This window comes from Corvus brachyrhynchos, unplaced genomic scaffold (genome assembly GCF_000691975.1).
Source record: "Corvus brachyrhynchos isolate BGI_N302 unplaced genomic scaffold, ASM69197v1 scaffold80, whole genome shotgun sequence".
Taxonomy (NCBI): Eukaryota; Metazoa; Chordata; class Aves; order Passeriformes; family Corvidae; genus Corvus; species Corvus brachyrhynchos.
The window spans coordinates 8,111,401-8,127,930 of NW_008236769.1; the positions used below are offsets into that span (position 1 = coordinate 8,111,401).

General features: G+C 41.0%; 1 protein-coding gene across 8 annotated transcripts in view; it reads right to left on the minus strand.

Moving 5' to 3' along the window:
* The window catches only part of PPP2R2C (protein phosphatase 2 regulatory subunit Bgamma), a 210,605-nt gene that overhangs the window by 3,445 nt on the left and 190,630 nt on the right, over positions 1-16,530 (minus strand). For all 8 annotated transcript variants that reach the window (XM_017727664.1, XM_008645057.2, XM_017727665.1 and 5 more), the window contains 2 exons: positions 14,119-14,288; positions 9,365-9,456 (listed from right to left, as the gene is read on the minus strand). In XM_017727664.1, coding sequence (XP_017583153.1) covers positions 9,365-9,456; positions 14,119-14,288 — 262 coding nt within the window. The remainder of the gene's footprint in view (positions 1-9,364; positions 9,457-14,118; positions 14,289-16,530) is intronic.

Here is a 16,530-nt window from a genome sequence, read left to right on the forward strand (position 1 = left end):
ATCACTAAAATTTGTATCTACAATGCTTCTTAGAAATAAACACACTGGTGTCAGGATTCTGGCATCTCTTATATAAAGTTTGAATGAAACATCAAGTCAGGATATATTTCTGGGTCTGGGAGAAGGGGACAGAAAACATACCTCGATCTGTATAAAAATTACCTCATTAATCAGCTTGCAGTTTGAAATAATGGATTGTCAGTTGCTTCATTCCCCTAGTCCCTAGGGGAGGATATTTTGTCACTAACTTTAATGAATTCAGGATTTCATCCATGGCCCTCAGGTTATTGGATTAGCATAATCATGGATTTCAGAGCCTTGTTTGAAAGCTCATCCTCTGTGAACTTTTTCCATATGTGAAACTAGGGCCATTCTCTACTCTCCTATCTCAGCCCCAGGATGGTTTTGTTCTGAATTTCCATTCTGTAAGAGGGAATCCACCCCAAATGGTCAGGTCTCCACAGAAAAAGCTGTACAGTTTTAAGACTCAGGCAATCAGGAACTATTTGCCTTTCTAATAGAGCCCAAAAGAATTTGACGTGTGTGGCATTAATAAACAAACCTCCATCTCAAATGACAGCTGCTTTCACACTTTACTGTTAGGGGGGAGGAAATTGTGTTGAGCAGCAGACTGGCCACGGAAACATGGAGCATATGGGAGAATATGGGAGAACTCACAGGCATAAGCCATACGCTCCACCATACAGACACTCACTAGCTGATTAGATTAGAAGCTCCTGGATTCAGGAGTGCCTTACAGTGTGTGCACAGCCTCCAGCCAGCGCTGTCTTGATCTCATTTGGGGCCATTAGGAGCGACTGTAATACAAATGAATGATACACGGGGAAAGCACAAATGTGAGCTGTGCCCCTCACTGCAGCGGCTACAGCTGGGGACTGAGAGCAGCGCAGGCTCTAGAGCTGCTGCAGGGTAACTGGAGTGGGTGAGCTGGGTTTGTACACTGGGAATCAATCACCCAGATCCACCCTGCTTCCATGTCTGCTGACTACAGTCGGATGGCAGCTGGTACCACACTGAGCTCTGCACAGCTCCTGAAGTGCCAAAGGGAACTGCTGCGAACCAGACGGCGTGGCACAGAGACCCAGCGCGCACTGCCCTGGGCGAGAGCTCACCTACAGCCTTCATCTCACAGAGAGGGGCTGCTTCCTGGAGACCTGCAGGAAGCTCGCTGCTGGGGGGATGCACAGGGGCACTTGTCCACACGCAGCCCCATCCAGCCCTGGCAGGGAGCTCCTTGCTGCTCTCCAGCAGTAGGACCCGCCCCTGGTTGCCTGCGGAGAGGTTTCCCTTTCACTCCGCACCCACAAAGGCCTGGCGCAATCCTGCCTAGCAAGGCACAAGTTAACAACCTCACAAGTTAAAAAATAGGAGTCAGTGTGACAGCTTGATAAAATGTATCCCAGAAGCCGCAGAAAGCCTATTGATCAAGATTAGTGCCCATTTCAGAAATTGAATCAACAGCAGTAAATCAAATGTTTCATTCCTTCCAAATCACCATGTCTTGTCATTACAGCTCCTTCTGTAATGGTTATTTGCAACATGAAAAAGTTGAGGTTATTTCATATCTCAGCACTAACATACACAATTTGTGATGCAAACAGTCCAGCTGTATATTTTCTCCCAGGCAAAATTTTGAAACAGGTTCATAGTGCAGGGGCACCTCTGTGCCATGGGCTGCAGAGCTGTGGCTCCCAGGGGAAAGAGGAGCATCCCCCCTGATGGAGGCAGGAACTGTCAAGGAAGCAGTTTTCACGCTGGCAGAGTACCAGTGCACCAAATGCAGAGAGAGGTGCTTGTTAAGGATCTTATTTTAGAAGATTTTGCTTGCAGTAAAACTGCCTTTACAGTCCATTTGCTTTTTAATTTCTTGAACTCTTGCATATTTTTTAAAGTCTTTCTTCAGTTGGATTTACTGCAGTTTTTTTTTAACATATGTGGATGACTACTTTTCATGCTGGCCCTATTTTTCTGCAGTTTAATGGCTCAGTAAAAACCAGCATTATGTAAATGAGAAAGTGCCCATTCTTGTTCAAGGTCACAAACACAGATGGATTATAACCTTACCTGCTGCTTAAAGTAATAAAAGAGAGTAGAAACTAGATGTAATCCTGCAATTTTTTTCTGTTCAGGAAAATACAATGTGCAATAGTGGAGTCCATGCGATAAGGAAATTTTTTTTTTTATAAATAGTAGAATATAAATTACAGCTCAATATAGGAGGAGTCTATTCTGTATTCCCAGACACTGCTCTGCACAGCAGTGTTATGATAAGGGCTTGCACAAAACCCTTGCAAGAGAGGCTGTTTCAAGAAACCAAAGCCCTTCATCCAAAACAGCCCACACTACTTCATAGGTGTGTAAGGCAGCAGCCCAGGAAAGCTGTGTCTAACCACCTTGAATTTTCTTTAGAAGGCAGGTTTACAAGTTGTGCTACACAAGGTCAGAGGTACCATCATTTCTGTCATGCAGCGGTATTTAGGACGCAGAACACGCTCCAGTGCACCCCGAGGAGCAGTGTACTGATAGCTCAGGCTGGAGCAAAGCTTCAGCCTGACTGCATCAGCTCAAACCACCACAGCTACAGGCAGTATGATCACAAAAATCCCCAAACAACACCACACCCCACCCTGCCAAACCAACCAAACAAAAAAGCAGGGAAAAAACCCAATGGCTGCAGCATGACTACCACTACTACATTTCACCCTCTTCAGCCCAGCCAGTGCTCTGGAAGGAGAGACAACACCCCATACCTGCAGGCCCCTGCATTTGCACAGTCCCTCATTAACCCTCCTGCGCTGCCCCAGGCAGGGAACACATTTTCCTCTCCAAGCGGGGCTGCTCTGCAGAGCACCCGGAGTATTCTCTGCTACCTCTGTTCAAGCTGCTCCAAGCAAGGTCCGGGCAATTCTTCAGGTATGTGTGTTTGGAGTGACAACCCAGAATTTCCTCCTGCCTGCACTGACACTGGGCATGCTTGCTTATCAATGATGTGATCTGAGGCATCTCACTGCCAAACTTCAGTCCTCATGCAGGGTCGCAGTGACCCAGTCTTACCCCTCCTTCTTCTGTAACAACAATGCCAAATGTATTATTACAGAAGGTAAAAGGGGAAAGGGAAAACTCCAGTGCAGACCAATCCCTACTTTGATTGACTTTTCATTCCCTCCCTAGTTACCATTCTGTTCTCTTTTTCCCTTTCTTCCCCTCCACTTCTGACTCTGGCCTTTACCACGCTTTCCAGATAGGTTTCCCTTTCCCCTTCTCTTCCTCTCCACTCCTCTTTTTCATTTCCATCTATCCTGCTCTACAATTAAAAAAAACCCCCACCTTATCTACTTCTCTCTTCCTTTTCCCACCCCTCTCATGTCTTTGTTTTACTCCTGTAAGTCTCACTGCTCACCCTTTCTTGGTGATCTCCCCCAGCCCTCCAGTCTTGCAGACAACTTGCTTGGCTGTCCAGGTGTTTTAGCTTGCATCCCCCCCCCCACCCCCCCCACCTTCTTTGGGCTGAAGGCTGGGGAAACAGCAAATCCCTAAGAACCAAAGCTCATTTAGGCAGGAGACGTGGTTTCCAAATCAGCAGAACATTAACTGTACATCTCCCATTCAGCTGAGGCTCCTTTACACTGTGCCATGTTGATCTGGTAGCCAGCAATAATTCAGGTAGGGTTGTTTTTCCTAAAAGTAAATTTTCAATCTGTAAAATTGTCTGAAATAGAGGATTTGAGAGAAGAAAGTTACTCCTGCTTGCATTGTAACAGTAATACTCAAAAGGAGCAGATGTTTACCTATGGATAATGATTTTATTAAATATGACACCAGTATTGTACCACTGATGTTTAATTTAGGGCCGGAGTTTTAGGGTCTACAGAAGCAACCTCTCAACTACTGATGGCTTTGGCATCTTTAATTATCCTAATACTTTTAAACATCTGAGTCTCAATATTTTGGTTTGGGTAGTGACTCTGTTAAATGAAATGCTTCAGCATGGGGTTTTCCCCTCTAAAAAGTTCTGCTTCTCTTGGGTGGTCATCAAATTCTCTACTTCACCAACCTCAAAGGCATCTGAATAGGATTTTCACCATTTTACTAACCAGCAATGAGATATTCCACAACAATTTTTAGGCAATGACATTTCATCAAACATGTCAGTCACTAAGAATTGGCATATCTCTGTATTTCTCAGATCTGTTATTCCCATACTTCAAGTCAATCTCTTAAATGTTATCCATGTTGCAGCCATCCCTGCACACAACAGCCTTTATCAAAATTGCTCCATTCAGCTTCATTCCTGGATGTCAGGGACTGCCCTGAATATTTGGGGATATCAGCTGGAATTAAGGTTTTTAAGGCTGGCTTAAAAACCAAACCAATACTTGCTCCACACTGTTTTATGTTGTTTTTCTTGTTTAGTTTGTTGTTTTGTTTTTTTTTTTTTAAACTCTGATAATTTTTGGGCTAGCTCTGGCCCAGATTAGTCTTCCTAGATGCATAGAAGCTTTTACTCACCTGCAGATTTCTACTGTCTGGAGAAATTCAGCTCGTATCATAGTTCCCCTCCTTCACTGCTGCTGACGAGACCATGGAAGCCATGGGATGGTGTGACAGGACTAAGAGCAGGGCTCGGCAGGGCTTCAAGGACCCGAACACACCAGGCTTAAGGGTGATAGAGAAACCAAACCAGCCCAGCTGCCCTGCCCCTCAGCACAGAAGTGGCAGCAGAACATCATTCCCTGGGGCAAGAGAGGCAGGGCTTGGACTTCGAAGGTGTGAGGGGAGGAGACTCAGAGAGCAGCTCCCACCAGAGCCTGCCCCCACATTTGCAAATCTCATCAAAGATGTCCCTCAAGGCACCCAGCATGAAAAGAGAGCTTTTCTTTGAGCTGAAACTGTCTCCCAATTATATTTTGAGCCCCTAAATTTTCAGTATTTCACTGCCATGTGTACCAGTGCAGAAGAGGACATCTGCAGCCTCCTAGGATTAACACGTAAGGTCCACCAGATCAGGTTTCGTGACAAGCTGATCCAATAAAAAAAAGGGTCAGTTCCAGAAAAACTCCTAAACAACATTTTTCATAGGAATAAAAAAAAAGATTAATTATAACAAAGGGAAAGGAAGAAGTACTGTTGCAAGCAATGAGGACCTCCTGAAATACCGGGAAATTTTCCTGTATGCTGGGCTGTGTAAAGTCTGACTGACTCCCCATCACAAAGAAGGAATTTATTTAAACTTCCTGGGGAAAAGGCTGCTGGAAAAACTTGAGACACAGAATTCAGGGTTGTGGCATCCTGGTACAGCTGGCTGGTATAAGACTGGGAGGAAGAACACGGGATCCCCAAGTACTTCCAAGCTAGTATTTGACATGCCAAGCTTTGAGAACAAAATGATGTCTTCTAGCTCTCCAGCATGGAGTGTGCTGCCAGACAGGAATAGACTCTTAACATCTCATCCAATGGGATCTGCCAGTTCTGCCCAATTAGAGTGAAGGCTGATGGATATTCAGGGGGATGAATGACAGTTCAGTAGGACAGGACTGACTGAACAGTTGTATGTGGCTTCACTCATCTGCTTGCAGCTTATCACTTATCATGGCAGTATTTAGAAGTCTCCCTGGCAGGGGTCCTATACACCCATTCATTTGAAATCTTAAAAAAAAAAATAGTTAACTAAGGTATTCACTTGCTATCATGTAGAATTTGTTCTTTTTTTCCTTTCTTTTTTTTTTTTTCTGGCTTCTTTACCTTACAAAAGGCTACAGAAGTGCTTATTTTTTAAGATAAAACTGAAAGCTGTTGACAGTGGGAAGGAAACAGTGTCCTCCAGGTTATTATTAAAATACCTGACTTGGGATGTGAACAGAAGAGCTAAATGAAATTGCTGTGTAAGTAGAGCTCACCTATTCTACCTAGTCATGTAATGATGTATATACAATAAAGATAGCATCATTTTTGTGTAATATATTCAACTACAGATAATACGTGCTCATCTGGATGAATTAGTATAAGGCCCCTGCTTGGCTCCCTCCCCTGACCACTGTTGTTGCCAAAGTACATAGTGATTAATGTGCCCTTCAGCAAATGAGATCAGCTCTGTCTGATTGTATTAGTTCCTGTTCATTGGAGTAACTGAGCATCAATCACGTTCTAATCAGAGCTCACGTATGTTGATTATTTTTGTGAACAGCCTCACCATCAGGTTCTATGATAGCCTAGATTAACTTCTTAGTAATGACAAAACTTAATAAGAAGTATTTTCACCTAAATAATAAACACACTTTCATTTTTAACTGAACAATCCTGTCACTACAAATTGTCGTTATAGCTTTCAAGTCTTGCAAAAGATAAAAATAGTATGTTTAGAACTGCAGTTATTACTGTTATGTAGATGGATTAATAATCTAAGTACTGCAGTATCTCTTCTGAGTACAACTGTCAATATGCAATTTTTACCTTTAGTAATAGTCCTTTTTAAAAAGCTGCATACTGAAAGACTCAAATTAAGTGACCTTACTGTTCAAATGAACTGTTTTTAAGGGGTACTGGTACCTAAATATTATTTAAACTATGATCTACCAATAAAAAGATATTCTAGTAATGTGTAGCAATACTTGTCATACTCATAAGCAAGGAGCTCAGAGGAGCGAATCAAAAGATGAGCATCAGTTCTGATACATTTGACTCTTAAAAAGAAACAACTAAATTAAAGAGAGCTCTTTTCTTTTGTCAAATGTTTCCAGCTCCTCTACTCTAGAGTTTTTTACAGTCAAGAGTAGCCCATTGTGTTTAGTGACAGGTTTGGTAATTGTGCATGACTAATAACGCCTCAGTGTCTGGGCAGTACAATAAATGAAGCCCTCACAATCTAATGTTCCCACTTAATAATTACTCCCTGCATTGATCTTTCTGATCTGTCAAGTAGGAATGAAAATATTACGCTCACTTTAAACCCTGATATTGAACAAGAATTCCATTATTACCAGGCAGCTACCCAGAGAGCAGTCTTACCACACTAATGAGGACAGCAGCACTTCATCTGGCCAGAGGAGAGAGACTCTAGGCCTGGGAGTAAGTGGCTGCCCATCCTGCACAATGCACTAGGAATTCCCATCAAGGATAAGCAAAATTGTTTGAAAATACCTGAAAAGTTCTGGATCTTTTTCAAAGTTTCACAATATCTACATGATTTGAATGCACTGTTGTTCTGTGCCAGACTTAGGCAGGAATCAGCACTGTGTTTTCCAATAAATGCTTTAAATTTTGAATTTCTAATAGTGCCAAACTCAAGCAGTAACCACACTGAGAAAACCCTCTGCTAAAACACCCATTCATGTATGGGTTTGGGAGTTTCAGAGAAAAGTCCCAAACTTGGATTTTCCCCTAAACTTTCTGTGAGTCATTCCCAATCTTTGACCATACCAAAGCCACAACAGCTGGTGCCCAAGTTACAATGACAGCAATCTGGGAAGTATTTTGCTGAGTGTGGTCCACCTATGTAATTTTGAACGGCCAGCAGTTGGTATCACAGGGGATACTCAATGCTGAGTTAATCCTTGTCAGAAAATACATCACTCTGGCGTGCAGGCAACAGAGATAATGGAATATATATGAATTTTCATTTGCACAATGAATGATACAAGGTAAAAGTTCCATTTCTTAGCAAAGACATTGGGCAGGTAGAGGAACTGCGCAAAGCAAAGTAGTCCAAAGAAAAGGTGCCCCTTACCCAGTGTACAGCATAATATTTGATCTGCATTTGTGGAACACAGGACTTGTTCTGCACTACCAAGTTCAGACACTTGTAATTTTAAGCGATGTTGCATATAACTGCTTTCACAGATTTCCTGAGCACCACCATCAGAACAGCTGGGTTTCTTGTATCTCCGCCACTCAGGATGGGGAGACAGCTTGTCACTGTTCAGACAGGTATGAACTACCTCTAATTTCCAGGTTATAACTACCTTTTGACACTCAACATCTATTTGCTGTTGTGTCATTATCATTCACATTTACCTTAGCTAGATCTTCTTCCTCCCTACATATATCTCTTTGGTATACTTAATATAAGCAAGTAAAATCTTGGCTTCTCCTTTGCTAAGCTGATGAAAACCAAAGTCCTGGCCTCTCTTCTTCAGAGCAGCTGTCTATCTGCTCGATTAGTTCATCCACCTTAAAGATGAGGGACATGAAATGTGTAAATGCAGTTCAAAGGTCTTTGAATAAGAGCCCAACATAATGTCACCACTACTTCTCTCTCTGCTGGATAGCCCAGTCTTGCCCATTCAAGGATCATATTTGCCTTTTTCACAGATGTCTCAGACTGCCTGTTTCACAGTCCAGGCCCACTGCAGGGTGGGCAGGCCTGCTTCAATACAATGAGACAGACTGTTTTTCCCAAATGAGAGGCTGAGCTGAAGGAGCAGTTCCAGGCTCAGTGCCAGACTTCTGCCTCTTGAAAAAAACCAAGAGTCACTTTGTGTCACTCAATATTGGCTCCTGTGCTTTCACATGCATTTTGTAGGCTGCTAATCCCTTCCACAGTCACCTAGCATATGAATGTCCCTGGGAGTTGTTTCCAACTGGTAAGATGAAGGTTTGTGCTCTTTTTTTAACTAAAATCCTTACCTTGCATTATACTCTTGGATTTTATCCATTTTTGTTAACCCAGTCCTCTTGGGAGCTCAGCCATTCCTGTCCAATATTCCTACTCCACAAAGTACTGCCACTGTTTGCCAGCATTATGGCATTAGCCCACTCCATCCTTGCTTGCACTCTCTGACTTGTGCCAGTATGTCTCATTAAAACATTCAACAAGATATTATGTCCAAGATAAAAACAAGGATCTCTCCGTCAGTGCGTAAGGAAAGGGACTGCTCTGATGGAGGGAGGTATCAGAAGTGCCATTTGGCAGCAGTTTGCAGAGAATCAGAGGGTGCCTGTGGCAGTCCTTCCTCACACCCATTTCCAGTAAATGAACTGAATTTCTGAGGCAGGTCATGTGCAAATACAGGATCACATAAGTTTCCTTAGTGTGTCGGTGGGATTGTGTGAGTTGGCATCATTCTTTCTAGCTTTTGCAGCCTATTTATGATTTGGGTGAAAATGGACATAATTTGAAGGGTTTTTTCCCCCAAGGCATGAGCCAAGGTTATTAAGGCATACATCATGTCTAAGGCAGTCAGAGACACAACTGCACAAACATCCAAACATCTTCTATCAACCCAAACACTGGCATGTGATGCCGTACACTGATGTGGAAAAGAACCATGGGTAACTACTTTTGGTTTGCTCCCCATCATTGGGGGGGGTCTTTTGCTAAATGAGGACAGAAGGATGGATTGATTACCTGTCTGATCCATTCCATGCACATTCAAACTTGTCAAAGATGCAGTCGTTTTCATAGAGGGAACATAACTTGCTTCTAAGGTAATCATGGACCTGTTTTAAAGAAAATAACTGTTATTCTTGAAATCAAATACAAAACTCCCCAACCAGCCCTTCACGTTCTGCTTTATATTCCACGTGCACTTTCAAAATATGCTGCATAGATTGGTAGCTCTGCAGAAGATACTGTGTTTAAACTCCAAAGAAGCTAACTGTACTTTTCCACAGCCCAGTTAATAGGTGCTACAGAGTTACTGTTGCAGGAAGGCACGAAACATGCTTCCCTCAGCAGCCTGCAGACCACCCCTCTTCAACATATTTGTTTCCTGCTTGGGTGATTTTCTCAGTGCTAGCCTAATTCCCAGAGACATTTCACCAGCTGATACCCTAGATGTGCTAATTAATGTGCAAGAAATCTAATTTAAATAGTAACAAAAATGCCATATTCCAAGATAAGTGGACTCTCACTTATGGCAGAAAGAACATGGCTCTATTAAAAGAACCTGTATGGTATTACATTTATTTTTGTAAGGTATTTCAGAAGCCAATACAGTACAAAGTTGTACTTGCACAGGCTGCAAATAAGAACACTAATTTAGCCCAAGGATTTCTCATATTTGGCTGAGACTTAAAAACAACATTGTAAATTATCATTTACTCACTGGAAAAGAGGGACTACCCAGCAGAAGACCTCTCTCCTCTAGGCCACACATCTCTGCTGAACAGCAATTATAAAGAGCATGCCAACTGTTTCAGTCTTTTGCTGAATTTGATTAGTTTTCCTTCTGGATGATTTGATTTATTCCATAAGGAAATATGGTGGTAGAAAATTCCTGCCTAGATAAATTTACTAATGCACTTCCACTCCTGATATTTTCTTCTAGCTGCTGTAGAAACTGTAAAACAAAGATGTGTAGGTGACGTCTTGGAGAAACACACCAATCCAATGGAACAGGGGTATAATTTAGCTCTGCCATCCTGAGGTTACAGGTTCTTGCAAGCCAGTGAAATTATTCCTGCTCATGGATGCTCAGCATTCTCCTCTGGCCCGAGAGCACAAACATTTCTTCTAGTAAAATAACTTCTATCAAGACCAGATGAGGGACAATGACCTTTCACTTATATTTTCTTTAAACTGACCCATTTTTCATAGTCAAATTGTACAGTATCCAAAGAATATTTGTAATGTAAGGTTATTAAGGATTATACATTTTTGTTATGGATCAATTTTCATTAATAAATGAATGAACACTGAACTGTACATTAACAGATAATGTCTTATACAGCAATTAATTGGCAAATGGAGGAGAACATTTCACAACTAAATGCATTTACCGTCACAGCGAGCAATAGGTCAGAACACTTTTACTATTGATGCAGTTTCCTACACTCTCTGCAATTAAATCCTTTCCTTTTCTCTCACCTAAAACCTTTTTATGTTAGCAGTGTAATTTGTTACAGAACTGGAATTCTTTCCTTTGTCATGTTTGTGAGCTCCCAATACTTGGAAGAAATAGAAAGGCTGCGTAAGGCAGAAGGAAGTAGATCACATTTGCCTCCCTGACTGTCATTTCTAGGTCTTTCTCTCGTTACCATTTCCAGCAGCCATCTGTCATGACCACTGTCATGTACACACCCTGTGCAAAGTGTGTCCAACTCCACAGCTTGGAGCTGTGCCTTTCTATCTTCTTTGTCCAAAAGCATTTTGCAATTCCTGTCTCAGATGTCTTACCTTGTCAAGACTGTCAGACTCACCCTACTGCCTTGGACAACCACCTTGCTCTTTATGTGGACCTTTTGATTACCACATTTGAACACATTCAGACCCTCAGAGAGACTATGAAAAACTAACTGGAAGAAACACTTAATTTTCACTGTTTGCATATTCATGTGCCACTACCGAGGGTAAAATCAGATTTGCCTTGTCTGTTATACATTGTTCTTACCACATATCAACAGTACTTGAATGCAAACCAAATTCATTCCTAATTACCAAGAACCTTTTCTTCACGGCAATGTTTTAGGTCTGACCCTCATGAAATTATTTAGCAATTCTGTGCTCCAGACTAACACAGCAACACAGCTACGCAGGGACCTGTTTTACTGGGACTGAATAGACACAACCAGGATTGCACTGGTGATGCATGGTCCAAATCACTATGCTACAGAGCCTGCCAAAAGTGGATCAAGCTATTACCAGCTATGAATGCACTCACCTTACTGCTCCTAAGGTTTCTGCTGGGGTAATTCACCTGGCAGCACCAGAAGAGTAACCTGTGAGGCAGGGCTGCCTTGCAACACTCAGGCACTGACCATTCCACCGCATTGCTCTTTTAGTGCTGTCCAGTGACCATACTCTGCCCTTTTTTCTTTTGTGCAAAACAAACAGGAGAAAATCATGTTGAAACATTGTCAGCAGATAATGTGTTCAGCGGGGCGACAACAGCTGCTCTATTCAATAACATTCTTTGAGCCACAGCACTGATCGGAAAAAAAACCTGCATGAGGAATTAATTTTTGTTTGCCATTTTTCTAATGTTAAAATTGTAAGCTGATAATGAAGCAGTACAGTTATGGATTCTGCTCTTTATTACAACTCTGTGTGAAATCTCCTGTTGTGACCCTCACTATTGCAGCTAGGCAATATCTAAGTGGCTACCATGCAGTGGATGAAATGAGAAATTCAATCTTTTAATGAACACCTTTTAATCTTTTAATGATATACTTGTCCTCATAATTACGTGGATATATAAAATGAAAATGTTAGGTTTATTTGTTGCCTTCCAGTGATCTACCCCAAAAAACCTTTTGAGAAATTGCCAAGTTTATGTATGAGATTTAGGTATGTGAGAGAGAGATATCTCTGAGACAAATTATTTAAGAGAGTAATTTAAACCACTTTTTTTAAAGACAGAATTCTCTCCTCTCTGCAGCTTAAAAACATGAAAGGTTCTCAGAGCAGCTGGATCACACGAATTCTATGGCATCCTGTGCTATTGGCTTCCCAAGGCCCCCTGAGTTCCAGATTCTCCTTTAGTCCACTGCAATACCCAACAACACATCTGTATATTCTTTACAAGGCACTGGATAGATATTTGAAAATGAAAGGCAATCCATAGATTTAAGTAAGGTGGTAAGAACAGTATTATATTTATTTATAAATAAATATTTAGTTGTATTTTTTTTATATTATATAAGGGGCTTTGTTGTTGTGGTTCTTGGTTTTTTTCCTCTATAAACTTCTGACTGCAATTATCAGTACTCATTTTCCCATCTCAGCATGAAGAAATATAACTTTTTAATTGGCCCTACTGTTGGGTGTCAGACTGATTTAAAAGTGGCCAGCTTGTTTCGCAGCTGCCTACATGAGGAAATAAAAGCAGGTGTCAAAATCAAGACAAACAGGTTGGCTTGACCAGCTATTCCTCCCCAGGGACAAGGCTGCCTACTAAATTAGCATAGGTATAAAATAATATATTACCTAAGTTCCCAAAACCCGAGATTCTATTATGTTATATAAAACACAGTCTCGTCCTTACCCTCCCACTCCATTTTCATGGCATATCAACATTTCTAACACATTTAGCATTACAAGCACTGCCATTTTAAGAGCAAACCCAATTCTGTAGTCTTAAAGGTAAACAGGCTCAGACTTTCCAATATTAACACATTGAACAGTGAATGCTATACACTGAAATGTAATGGGTGCACTGAAAAACACTGGGGCCCACTCTGTTTACTGAATGCTAGCTAACAAATACTGGAAATTTTTGTTTGTTTTGACAAGAAATGCTATCAAACTCTCATCATGTTATTTTAAAACCAATCTTAATTATAGCTACTGTGAACCAATGTATCCCACCTGCCATTATTTAGACACAGAAAACAAGGGACTGATCCAGCACTGTCACAGGATTGTCTCTCAGTACGCAGCACAAGCCAGATGAATGGCATTTTTCCTACTTTGCATACACTTTTTTAGGTAACTTAACGGTTTTTTTCTTACTGCATTTTCATAACAAGCAGCTTCTGTGTCACAGACATATTTTCCTTCTTTGAGCCAGAGTCAAAAAATGTAAGCTCAGCCCTCTATTGCCAAACATAACAGATGTCAGAGTACAAACTTAGCACTGGCTGGAGCCACTGGCATTTTGTCTGGATAATATCGCAATGAATTCAGGCAACCAGATGTGTGTGTCTGGCATTTGTGAGCTGCTGCATCAGTGGTGATGCCAGGGTTTAACACGGATCACTTCTAGAACTAGGCACAAGGGAGAAACACACAGATCAAGCTGTAAAAGGAAGTTCGGAAATGACGAAGTTGTAAACTCTCAGCAGTCCCAGCAGAAGCAGAGTTCTAAGCAACATACAAAATCTTTTCCTCAGTTACTTTTGAATGTTAGTAGTGAAATACATCATTTAAAAGCAGATGCCAAAGTGAAGAGATGATTTCTCTTTTAGAATAATCATTTCTTTCAAGACCCTAATCCACAGGGAGTGCAACTTTGACTGCCCAGGCTTTACACTTCCTTACTAATGCTGCGATTGCCCTTTTCCTGCTGTAAGGATGCCACTGTGAGGATTTTAACCACCTTGATTAATTCTCTTAGCTTTCTGCTTCTCAGATAAAGTAATGAGAAGTTTACAGAAACATCCAGTTTTCGAATAGTGAAATCCTTTTATAATGTTGCATTTTAAGATGTAGGAGATTCCTACCTGGTACGTTTCTACAGGCTTTGTTTCCATGTTCAGATCCCAAACCTTGACAGTGAGGTAATCTCTTGTAAGCATGTATCTACCACTGTGACTGAATTTGACATCTGACACTGAAGAGATAATTTCTGAAAAAAATGATCTGTTACTGGGGTCTTCTGGTTCTTCATAAACTGTTCAAAGAAAAAGAAGCAAGACAGAAATCAGAATTGTAAAAAAAATTGCTCTGTTGTACAATCTGAAGTGTGCATTTCTTGTGAAATATAATTCAATCTACCAAGGAACATGATACAGAATTAATCATATGTCCAGCACTTACTTTATTCTTTAAACTTTATATAAAAATACAAACTGTAAGCTTTAAACATTACAATAATTAATGTTATGGCTATGGACTCAAAGCATAACTTCAGGAAATTCTGCAAATACACTGGTTAGTTGACTACAGAACCCTATAGCAAGACAGTTCATGCCTTGCTCATCCTTTCTGGGGTCTGCATACCCCATTTCCCAACATAACCAAAATCCAGGTGTCCCTGTCACATGAGAGGTATGTATATGTGGTCTCACAACAGTCCTGGCATCTCTGGGAGATGTGTTTACTCAAAGCCTGCCCTGCTTGCCAGAACCAGCTGGCCTGGTTGCAGGCTACTCATTGGTCATGTCTGAAAGCATCTGAGACTAAGCATGAGAATTTTACAAAGCAATTGCAAATTGCAATTACCTCTTCCTAAGAGGTGAGCATAAAATAGACAGGGGTTTACCATGTGGATGCATGAACTACATAGTTGATGTGCAACTGCTGACAGCTCTGGAAAGGACTGAACTCACTGAATGTGAATGTCAGCAGCTCTGTGCAATCTGACAAGACAGCAGGTCATGAAATATTGCTTACACGATGTCCATACATGAAAATCCAGCTCTTGTAGCTATGAGATTGGTCATCCCTGTTCAGCTGTACATAAGAATGACACTGGATGACTCTAGCCCTACCTTACAGATGCCTAGAGCAATTCTGTTGTCTTTCTGCAGGTACCTGTGGCCCTCTGATCCAACTGACTTCTATGGTGAACTTCAGTAGAAAGTCAGGCTTTCAGGGTCTTTTAACTCTCAGCAAAATCAGTAGGGTTTTGGGACCTATGCCTAGAATACTGTTTGAAAACTGGCAATTTAGTGAATGTCATTTTCAAGTTTCAAAAGCAGGTGAAGAAAAGCCATGTGATGAAACATGAAAACATGCTGAAAGTAGAAAAATTTTTTATTGTCAGTCAAAACAAAGATTTTTATGTAGTCCACTGGAACATTTCTCTCTCAATTATTTTCTCCATGACTATGATTCAGACTGTTGGAAGCAACAAGGTTAGCTTCTGTTAGGTGAAATAATGTTCTGCTGAAAGTTAAGGGTGAGTATGTGGGTGAAGTATGTGGGGTAACGCAAAAAATTATGGGCAATTTTCTTTGGGGGTGGGCAGTGGAATGCAGCCAGGCGTGCACATGAGAATAAGGTCTATATTTAAACATGTGCACCACACATCTGAACAGTAATGAACTACTTCAAAAAGGGGAAAAAACTTTTCTTTTCAGATAGACTGTAAACGAACAACTTTAAATAGCTCTTTAAAATTTTGCCTAGACATTCTGCAAAGCAGGTATTTTGTAATTATCCTGTCAGATTTGCAAGAGAAGTCTGATGAGCACAAAGCAATTATCATTTCTCATACTTCTTCCCTTTAATCTGTCCAAACTATAGACTTGGCTGGCAGGAATTTCATCCTCCTAATTATGATGTGAAGCTGCTATTAAAACCAGGAAAGAAAAAAAAAACCCCACACTAACTGAACTACACCTTAATTTGTAGCTTAGATATATTTTCTTGGCTCGATGTGGCTCATCCAACTCCCAGTGATTAGAAGAGAAGTGATATTTGTACATGAATATTCTCTATTTTGTTAATTAATGAGATTAAACCATTTCATTCTTTATCTGCCCCATTTATTGCTTTTCTATGCTTACTGTGTTAAGTATTAGAAAGACTTAGATTAATTAACTGTGGAACTAACAGAGGCATGAAAGTCTTGTATCACTACAGAAATAAAGATAGCAGTAGAAATTTTAGTAGCAGCAACTCTTTGGAGATAGTTCCTCTAGTCAGCATAACCAATGCAGGAAAATTCTTACAGGAAATTAAGGAACAGCTCCTAGTGAAAAGAAGAGAAAGCTTAGCAACTATCAGCACCTGCCTGAGCAACCAGAACAGGCCATTAGCCTCAGGAAATGAAGATGAAAAAGAGTGTTCTTGGGACTTGGCTATTTCTGGTTTAGCATAAACATAAGCTTATGCATATACTGCAAAAAAGCACCATCTTTCTTCAGTTTGGCTAATACAAGTTGAGAAACTGGAAACAGAACAGCAGT